The 9908-nt window shown below is 55.3% G+C and overlaps 1 protein-coding gene across 1 annotated transcript; it reads left to right on the forward strand.

Moving 5' to 3' along the window:
• The first annotated feature begins 552 nt into the window (after positions 1-552).
• Positions 553-9908, forward strand: ube2z (ubiquitin-conjugating enzyme E2Z). The gene is made up of 7 exons (XM_069185548.1): positions 553-1653; positions 4030-4102; positions 4484-4671; positions 5090-5201; positions 5320-5432; positions 7248-7338; positions 8555-9908. The coding sequence occupies exons 1-7, from the start codon at positions 1193-1195 to the stop codon at positions 8729-8731; spliced, it is 1215 nt and encodes a 404-aa protein (XP_069041649.1). The 5' UTR covers positions 553-1192; the 3' UTR covers positions 8732-9908.

Here is a 9908-nt window from a genome sequence, read left to right on the forward strand (position 1 = left end):
AGCTCTCGGGGGGAAGGCTGTGTCTGAGCTGCGTCGTCCTGGATTATCAGTTTCAGAAAGTGCAGCTTCGGCTTCAGATCTGTCAAGGGTACTTTTGCTCTTCTCTGAAATCCCCGGAGTTTTTTTTTTTGTTTGTTTTCCTTCTTTGTTGTAACAGCTCTCTTGGAAACTACTGGTAGCTCCAGGAAATCCCGATTTTTTTTTTTGCGGTACGAAGTTATCGCCGGTTCTCCATGCAGACTCCCCTATCCGGTGGGAAATGGAACAGTCCGTTTTCTCTTGAACGTGGCCTGAGCTCAGCGCGGGACAAAACCAACTTATCTTGGAAGGAGAGGGGGGGGAGGTATCAAAAGCCAGAGGACACCTCGGGTCTTTAAACAAACAGCACATAGCTTTGTACAGGAAGGCTGAGGAGCTCACATCGTTTTCTACAGGGAAAAAAAGAAAAATACTCAGCATTTGTGTGACATATATTATTAATACATATTCGGGTTCTGACACTCGGGAGAAGTTCCTTTCTCCGGGGGAAAGTCACTTGATTTTTTTCTGTTTTGCCACTGCATGCACTAGCACTAGCAGATATGCAGTGGTCGCTTCTTCCAGCTCTTTCAGACGCTTTTTATCCATTTGAAAGAAAGAAAACTGCAAACTGCATTCCACTCCGTGTTCTAATTTATTAAGAGGAGAAATCCTGACAGCGAATTAGCAAACGGATCTTCCCCACATGTTTGCGCCGCGCATCAGCCTGTACGAGCTGCAGATCCGGGACGGGCCGCTGGGGGGCGCTGTGGCCGCCGTCAGAGGAGGAAGTACCTGAAAAAACAGCGTCAAGACTGAGCAGGGAGAGTGAGTGAGAGCGCAGGCGGCAACCCAGTTCACTTGGGCCGACAGAGAAGCGGGGTTTAAGACAAATAAAGATACGGCCGTCTTCGGTGTACCGTGCTAGACCCGCACCTGGGAGGCCCAGGGCTGTGCACGAGTCGCCCTTCTCCTCCTCCTCCTCCTCCTACTCCACCACCACCTCCTCTTCCTCCTCCTCCTCCTGCCTGGAGACGGACGGGTGCAGGTTGGAGCAGAAATAGGACTTAGCCGTGGCTGTCGGGGAGAGAGCGGTCAACTGGCGGAGAAGACGGGCGTCTTAAAAAAAAAAAATTACCCCCAAAAAGCACACGCGCAAGGCAGGAGCAGGAAGATGGCGGAGAGCGCAGGGGAAGAGGCGTCGGGGATCGGGGTGACCGGGTCGACACACTCGGGCGGCGGAGCCCAGTTCTCGCCCGGTTCCGGGAACTCGGTACCGGGGGACCCGAGTGGCGCCGCCCCGGACTCCGTGCCCTCGGCCGCGGCCGCCCCTGAGACCGTCCCCCCTGTCTCGACTCCGGACATCCCCTCCCTGCCCGCCTCGGCCATCGGCGTCCTGGGCACCGCGGTGGGCACAGCCATCTTAGCCCCGTCCCCCGGCCTCGGCCCCGCGGCTCCGGCCATGGTCGGCACCGCCGTGCTGTCCCCCAGCATCGGTCTCGGGGTCACCGGCACCCCGAACCTGGCCGGGGCGGGGCTGCTGTCTCAGATCCACTCCACCTTCTGGGATCCGACAGTCAGCAGCGACTGGGACAGCGAGAAGCCGTCCCAGCAGTGCATCCTGCGGATCAAAAGGTACAGAGAGCCGGTCTGCCTGTCCGGGGTCCACAGCGAGCGAGTTTGTTTTCTCTGGGGGCTTAGAGGGAAGTTATGATTGGGGGTCACTGTCTGGAGTCACTTTGTTTTTTGGCGGGGGGTGGTAGCGATGTTAAGGACAAGGCGACGCACCGCCCCGAAACTTAGTATTTTTTTATGCATCAACAGAATCGAAAGAGGTGGCTGATCAGAACCGTGTTATTTGTAAACCACAATCACTCGCCACGATAGGCGACAGTCATGGGCCGGTTTAGTTCATTCGTATGCGAGCCGTAGGGAGCAGCGTTTTGTAGCGTGAAGACTTTTGAATGCAGGAAAGCTTAGAAACGACAGGAGGCCTTTTAGACCCATCTGACTCGTTTTGTCGCTGCTAGCTGGTTGACTAGAGGGTCTCCTCTGTCCGTTTTACTGCAAGGGAACCCCAACCCAACCCCAGCAACGTGCCTGCGCAGCTTGTTGCAGACCCCTACAACCCTTTGTGTAAAGGGGCCCCCTCCTGTTCTCGGTTATAGATGCGCTTCTGCGTGATTTCCCGCTGGTGAAGGGGTCGTGTCTCACTGTTGATTCTGAAGTGCCCCGTCTCGGCTTGGTCAGTACCTTTTAGGATTTGGAACACTTGTCGCGGGTCCCCTCGAAGCCTGCTCTGTTCAAGACTGGACAGGTCCTGTACCTCTGGACTGTCAGTGTGGGGTGTTACTTCAAGACCAGAGTGTATCTGGTGGCTCTTCTCTGGACTGATTCCAGAGGAGAAATATATTTTCTTCAATGCGGTGACCACATCTGTACACAGTATTCTAAATGAGGCCTTTCTAGTGCATGTACTGTAATATAAAATAACCTTTTGATTTAAACTCTCTGCTTTTAACTGTATATCTCAACATCCTCAGCTTTTCATCTTCTCCCAACACTGTCTAGAATATATAACATGAGACCAAAAGACAGGTTATGAACTGAAGAAGCTATTCAGCACATTTGGCCTGTTTAATAGTTTGTAGATAATTGATCCCAGAATCTCGTCTGTTTTTTTTTTTTATTAAAGAAGCCAGGGTATCAGCTTCAGCAAAATGGTTGGGCACCTTGTTCCAGACCCCCACCACCCTTTGTGTAAAGTGCATTCTCTGTTCGTGTTTAATTCTCTTTCCACATTGTCCCCAGACGTTCCCTCTGTATTCCTGTTTCGCTGTTTGTTCTGAAATTCGGTAAATCCTGAGTATTCAGATGATATATAAATGCTGTGTCAGCACAGACACCGAATTGACACCCAAGAGCCAAGTCATGTTTTCCATCACTCGGCTGGGAGAGGACCTCGGGATAAGCCTGCAGGCCCTTTTATCGCTTGTGCAGAGCTCCGGGCCAGCGCAGGCAGTGTACAATTAGATTTGTATGAGCTGTGTCAGCACACGTTGACCGCCAAGGAGCAAGTCGAAGTTAATTCCACACTGAAATCCCAACACCTGCAGAAGAGTCAGCGGCTGAGACGTTGCGCATGTTCTCTCTGCGTTTTCCGGCGGGGAATTATGGTCTGCTTGTTGCTGTTTGTGCGGGCTGGTAGGTGCAGGAGGCGTGTGGTGCTGGGAGGGGGCTGTGCTCCTCCCAGGCTGTGTGGCGACAGTGGCTGCCCACCTCCGAAGACTCGCACGGGAAGCTGTGTCTCTTCCACTTCCTGTGGGCTGGTCTCTCTGCCGGGTGGGAATTGTGGGAGATTCCTGGCTGTGCCGGCAGATGTGTTCCACATGGGAGGCGGACTCTGCAGTAACGCCCCTCGCAGGATGAGTGCGAGGATAAGCCTCCCTGCTTGCTACAGTTCTTCGCTGGTGTTTGCGTGCAACGTTTCTCCTCGGAAGGCGATGACAGTGCAGTAGCAGGGAGAGAGGGGGGATGATGATGGAGGGGACCAGAGGAGGCAACACTGTACCTGTGAAGGGATAAGATAAGATAAAATAAGATCACTTCACTGGCCATATACAATTTCTTGTCTTAGGAATTTATGTTTTTCCATATCCCAACTTGCTCTCCACGAGACACACGGACAGGGAGAGAAGCTGGGGGTCAGAGCACAGGGTCAGACATTTATACAGCTGGGGTTAAGGGCCTTGCTCAGGGGCCCAACGGAGTAGGATTCCTCTGCCGGCCGCAGTATTCGAACCAGCAACCTTCCAGCCACAGCCACAGGCGCAGATCCTGAGCCACAGAGCCACCACACCACTCCTTATGTTATAAGGTGGAATTTTAATGGTCTATCAGATCAGTTAATATTGTGTGAATGATGACCCTGCTTACCCTGTGTTGTAAGAACCAGGTTCAATCATCTCTCCCTCTCTCTCCCTCCCTCCTCCCCCTGCCCCTGCCACACAGAGATATAATGTCCATCTACAAGGAGCCCCCGCCAGGCATGTTTGTGGTGCCAGACCCCCATGACATGACCAAGGTAATGCCGGCTCGATCCGATCGCCGCCTGTGTCCCTGTCCCTCGGGAATCTCTCATCCCCTTCCCACGGAGCGCTGACCCACCGGTACGGACTAGGGTCGCGTCCTGCCTGTTCCAAGTGCTGAGCGCCTCGCAAGATGCCTGAAAAAAAAGATTCTAACCCTCTACTTTCCCTGGAGCAGCGGTCAGGAGGAGTGCGCAGCCGTTCAAGCTGCAGTTCTGAGTCCTGACCGAAGCGCAGGCCCGGTCACTGCTCGCTCAGTCCTCTGTCCACAGCTGGAGACCCTGCTGGGTGGGGGCTGGGGGTCGCGCGCCTGCGCCCCTGTCTGAGCCAGCCCTGCTCACTCTGACCCCCCCGCCCCTGCCTCTGCCTCCCCGCAGATCCACGCGCTCATCACCGGCCCCTTCGACACGCCCTACGAGGGGGGGTTTTTCCTCTTCCTGTTCCGCTGCCCCCCCGACTACCCCATCCACCCCCCCCGGGTGAAGCTCATCACCACCGGCAACAACACGGTGCGCTTCAACCCCAACTTCTACCGCAACGGCAAAGTCTGCCTCAGCATCCTGGGGTAAGCAGGGCTCCCCGGGGGTCCCCCGTGTGTGTGCGTGTGCTTCCTCTGTGGGACGCCTGCAGTATGTGTGTGTGAGAGAGTAATTCCTCTATGGGACGCCTGCAGCGTGTGTGTGTGTGTGTGTGTGTGTGTGAGAGAGAGAGAGTGATTCCTCTATGGGACGCCTGCAGTGTGTGTGTGAGAGAGAGAGTGATTCCTCTATGGGACGCCTGCAGTGTGTGTGTGTGTGTGTGTGTGTGTGTGTGTGTGTGAGTGAGAGAGAGTGATTCCTCTATGGGACGCCTGCAGTGCAAGTGAGTGTGTGATTAAGTCTTGTATTGGCTAATGTTGGGATAACTGGAATAACTCTGTGTACTACCCAGGTGATAGGCACAGCTGTGCTGTGCTTGTTTCTGAAGCAGCTTTGTTTGTGCAGGACTTGGACCGGCCCAGCCTGGAGCCCAGCCCAGAGCATCTCCTCGGTTCTGATCTCCATCCAGTCTCTGATGACGGAGAACCCCTATCATAATGAACCCGGGTTCGAACAGGTAGGCCCCATGTCTGGATGTGCTCCCCGTTTCACGTGCACTGCCAGCCGGCGCCCCAGTGGACCGAAGGCAGTGCTGTGCTCTCTGATGGGGTCGTGTCTCTGTGTGTGCCTGGCAGGAGAGGCACCCTGGCGACAGTAAGAACTATAACGAGTGCATTCGTCACGAGACCATGCGGGTGGCTGTGTGCGACATGCTGGATGGAAAGTGCCCCTGCCCAGAGGCCCTGTGGTGAGTCAGTCAGTCAAGATCAACACACTGCACCCTCACTATAGCACGCTCCCTGTGGCTCTCTCACTATAGCACGCTCCCTGTGGCTCTCTCACTATAGCACGCTCCCTGTGGCTCTCTCACTGTAGCACTCTCCCCTGTGGCCCTCTCACTGTAGCACTCTCCCCTGTGGCCCTCTCACTGTAGCACTCTCCCCTGTGGCCCTCTCACTGTAGCACTCTCCCCTGTGGCTCTCTCACTATAGCACTCTCCCCTGTGGCCCTCTCACTATAGCACCCTCCCGGTGGCCCTCTCACTGTAGCACTCTCCCGGTGGCCCTCTCACTGTAGCACTCTCCCGGTGGCCCTCTCACTGTAGCACCCTCCCGGTGGCCCTCTCACTATAGCACCCTCCCGGTGGCCCTCTCACTGTAGCACTCTCCCCTGTGGCCCTCGCACTGTAGCACCCTCCCGGTGGCCCTCTCACTGTAGCACTCTCGCGGTGGCCCTCTCACTGTAGCACTCTCCCCTGTGGCCCTCTCACTGTAGCACTCTCCCGGTGGCTCTCTCACTGTAGCACTCTCCCCTGTGGCCCTCTCACTGTAGCACTCTCCCGGTGGCCCTCTCACTATAGCACCCTCCCGGTGGCCCTCTCACTATAGCACCCTCCCGGTGGCCCTCTCACTGTAGCACTCTCCCCTGTGGCCCTCTCACTGTAGCACCCTCCCGGTGGCCCTCTCACTATAGCACCCTCCCGGTGGCCCTCTCACTATAGCACCCTCCCGGTGGCCCTCTCACTATAGCACCCTCCCGGTGGCCCTCTCACTATAGCACCCTCCCGGTGGCCCTCTCACTGTAGCACTCTCGCGGTGGCCCTCTCACTGTAGCACTCTCGCGGTGGCCCTCTCACTGTAGCACCCTCCCGGTGGCCCTCTCACTATAGCACCCTCCCGGTGGCCCTCTCACTATAGCACCCTCCCGGTGGCCCTCTCACTATAGCACCCTCCCGGTGGCCCTCTCACTATAGCACCCTCCCGGTGGCCCTCTCACTATAGCAGTGTCACTATAGCACTCTCCCTTTTGTGTGCACACACATGTACACTGCCTGAGGTGACAGAACTGCAGCACGGGTGCGAGACCCGTGGATAAACTGCATGTTGTGGGAAGACACAGCGGGGAAAATTGAATTTCTCTGACAGGAGCAGAAGGGAGTCTGTTGCACAGTAATGAATTAGTTTAGGTTCTAGTTCATCGTCCTGAATAATTCTAAAAAACAATCCGGAAACAGTTTTCATTTAACATAATTCAAATTAACTGGCGAAACTGTTGCACAGGAAAATAAATATATTCACTCTTACCGGTGCTATTGTCACTATAGCAGACTCCCTGTGACACTCTCTGAAGGATTCTCCCTGTGGCACACTCCCTGTGACGCTCTGTGTAACCCTCTCACTATACCAAGGAACTGTTACAAAGGAGAGGAGCCAGTCAGCCCACCTGGCCTGTTTGGGTTGAGCTGAGGGTCTCATCCAGCCCACTCCTGAGAGAAGCTGGGCCTGTCAGCTTCAACAGCTTGGCTGGGCACCCTTTTCCACACCCCAAAACTGCACCACTGTAACCCCCCATCTAGCAGTCTTATTCTGACCCAGCCTGGCCCTGTCACTGTTGTGAAACAAGTCCTGATCTCTGCAGTCCTGGAGTAATGCGACAGAGTGCCAGTTAGCAGATAAAATAAAGAATGAGTTAGAACTGACCCAGCAGGAGGCTGGTCACACGGGTGTGTGTAGCTCCCGGGACCGAGGGCCTGGCTGAGCGCGTGTATCCCTCTCGGCTGCAGGAGTGTCATGGAGAAGTCCTTCCTGGAGTACTATGACTTCTACGAGGGCTCCTGCAAGGAGAGGCTGCACCTCCAGGGCCAGACCATGCAGGTATGTGGACTTGGGAAACCGATGCACTGCAGACCTCGGAGTCGCGGTTTTCCGACCGGATTCTGGGAACGTTCTTCGGGAGCCGCATTTGTTAAAAACCTGCCCGGTGAGTTTCAGGTGACAGGGGCGCGCTGGCGCTCCTGCAGGTCGGGCCCATATTTAAAGCAGGCGGGGTCTCGTTTCGGCGCTGCTCTGCTGCTCCTGTTTCAGGTGGCTGGGTGCGGGCAGGTAGGTTTGCAGGCAAGTTAAGGAAGCAAGTTCCATAAAAGCCTGCTGCACATATCTGCCTCAAGAGCAGCTCAATTCTGGGTGCTTTGGCAGCGTATGCCAGCTCAGGAGCAAAGACGAATGCCTGTTCTGTGCAAAGCCTTGTTTCAGAACACAGAAAGGTGAAGTCTGTCTGCTCGTGTTCACCAATCTGCTGTCTGGCTCAGATTGCTCCTGGTGTTCAGTGTTCAGGCAGGGGAGCATCCTGACCTTGTCCACTGATCCAGGAAGCTTCCTGCACCAGCAGACCGTAGCCCGCTCACATCGTTAACAGCAGATCAGCAGTCGGCCAGACATCCAGGAGACTTCTTGTCAAATTTTCCATTCCCTGACCAATGAAGGTGACTCTTCCTAAGCTCTCACCAGCAGGAAATTATGAGGTGAATCACTTCCACCCTGCAGCTCCCAGCTGGCAGCCCACTGGAGCTCAGCAGGTGTGAGACTGGTCAGTACCTGGATGGGAAAGCTGAGGTTGCTGCTGGAAGAGGTGTGAGTGGGGCCAGCCGGGGGCGCTCACCCTGTGATCTGTGTGGGTCCTAATGCCCCAGTATAGCGACGGGGACACTAGACTGTAAAAAGGCACTGTCGTTCAGATGAGAAGTTAAACCGAGGTCCTGACTCTCTGTGGTCATAAAAAATCCCAGGGCTTTTCTCGAAAAGAGTAGGGGTGTAACCCCGGTGTCCTGGCCAAACTTCCCATTGGCCCTTACCAATCATGGCCTCCTAATAATCCCCATCTCTGAACTGGCTTCATCACTCTGCTCTCCTCCCCACTGAGAGCTGGTGTGTGGGGAGCAGACTGGAGCATCATCCAGGTGGGACTGCACACTGGTGGTGGTGGAGGGGATCCCCATGACCTGTACAGTGCTTTGAGTGGAGTGTCCAGGAAAGCGCCCCACACGCACGCACGCAAGCACGCACGCACACACTGAGCCCCTCCTCGTTGCAGGACCCGTTTGGGGAGAAGAGGGGGCACTTCGACTACCAGAGCCTGCTGGCGCGGCTGCAGGCCATCCAGCTGCGGCTGAAGGAGAGGTGCAGTCTGCACGAGGCCGCCGGCGACTCGGACTCGGACACCAGCTCCTCGGGCACGGACCCCGACAGCCAGGGCAGCTCCAAGCCGTAGGCGGGCGGCGGCGGCGGCGGCGGCGGCGCGCCCCACGGACTGCAGGCGCCCCGCCCCTCCGGCTGCGGGACCTTTGGGTTCAGAGCGCTTCTGTTTTCTTGAAGCGGGAGGAGTGATTCAGGGAGGCTGGGGTCGGGGGGGGAGATCCGCTTGAGGACAACGCCACAGTAACCGAGAACGGAGAGGGGCGTTTTCTTTTTAAAAAGTTCTTTCTGCGGATTCTCGACGGAGCTCAGGAGGGGAGGGGGAATTGTAAAAAGCAGAGAAATAAAATCTGTACAAACGAAGGGGGTTCTGGAGTGCTCTGCGCTGCTCTGGATCCCTCCGGTTGTGTTCCAGAAGGGACAGAGACCGAACCGGCAACCATTCTAAAAATGTCATGGAGCCTCTGCTTTCCAGACAGCTTCTGTGGAGTCGGGCGCTTGCTGTGTGTCGTCCGCCTTAGCGATTTACTGCGGGGGGCTGAGGGAGGGAGGGATGTGGGGGGGGCTGACCGACAGTGCCGGACCTGGGGTCCTGGAACAGGTCTTCAGGGGGGTGGGGGGGGGGCAGCTCGCCTGTTGTGACAGCCATCGGGAGAGCAGTGCATGATGGGAAACATGCCACCCAACAGCTGCAAGGCCCAGGAGCGAAGGAGAGAGAGTTCTCCAGCAGACCAAAGAGCAGATACTCTCCGGGGACGAGAACTGAAACAGAGATGGATCTCTCTGTGGAACTGTGATGCAGACGAGCAGGGGGAGAGAGAGAGAGACACGGCAGGGCCACAGGCTGTTGCTTCTTTTTTTGGTTTCCTTTTTCCTAACATCCACCAAATCCTATCATTACTGATTTTTTAAAGGTTTATGAAACAAAAACCAAATCAAAATAAGGTAATAAAATGATGCAAAAAAATATTGTAAAAGCTTAAATATGTATACTAATTTCTGTTGTGACAGAGCATTTTTTTTGTAGTAAAAGAATAAAAAAAACATGCCTTAAGGTTTCAAAAAAAACCATCAGGCCTCCCTGATGATCTTGTTCGCGATGTTCTGGTGCTTGTGGCCCTGGGATCTTTGGGAAGTTTGCCACCTAGGGGTGGGTGGATAAAACTGCATGCACCCTGGCTTCACCCAGATCGTGCTCAGACCGGCATGTAGAATATGGGGAAACATTAAACGGAGTATTTTGTGCCTTAAAA

This window comes from Lepisosteus oculatus, chromosome 28 (assembly GCF_040954835.1).
Source record: "Lepisosteus oculatus isolate fLepOcu1 chromosome 28, fLepOcu1.hap2, whole genome shotgun sequence".
Lineage (NCBI taxonomy): Eukaryota > Metazoa > Chordata > Actinopteri > Semionotiformes > Lepisosteidae > Lepisosteus > Lepisosteus oculatus.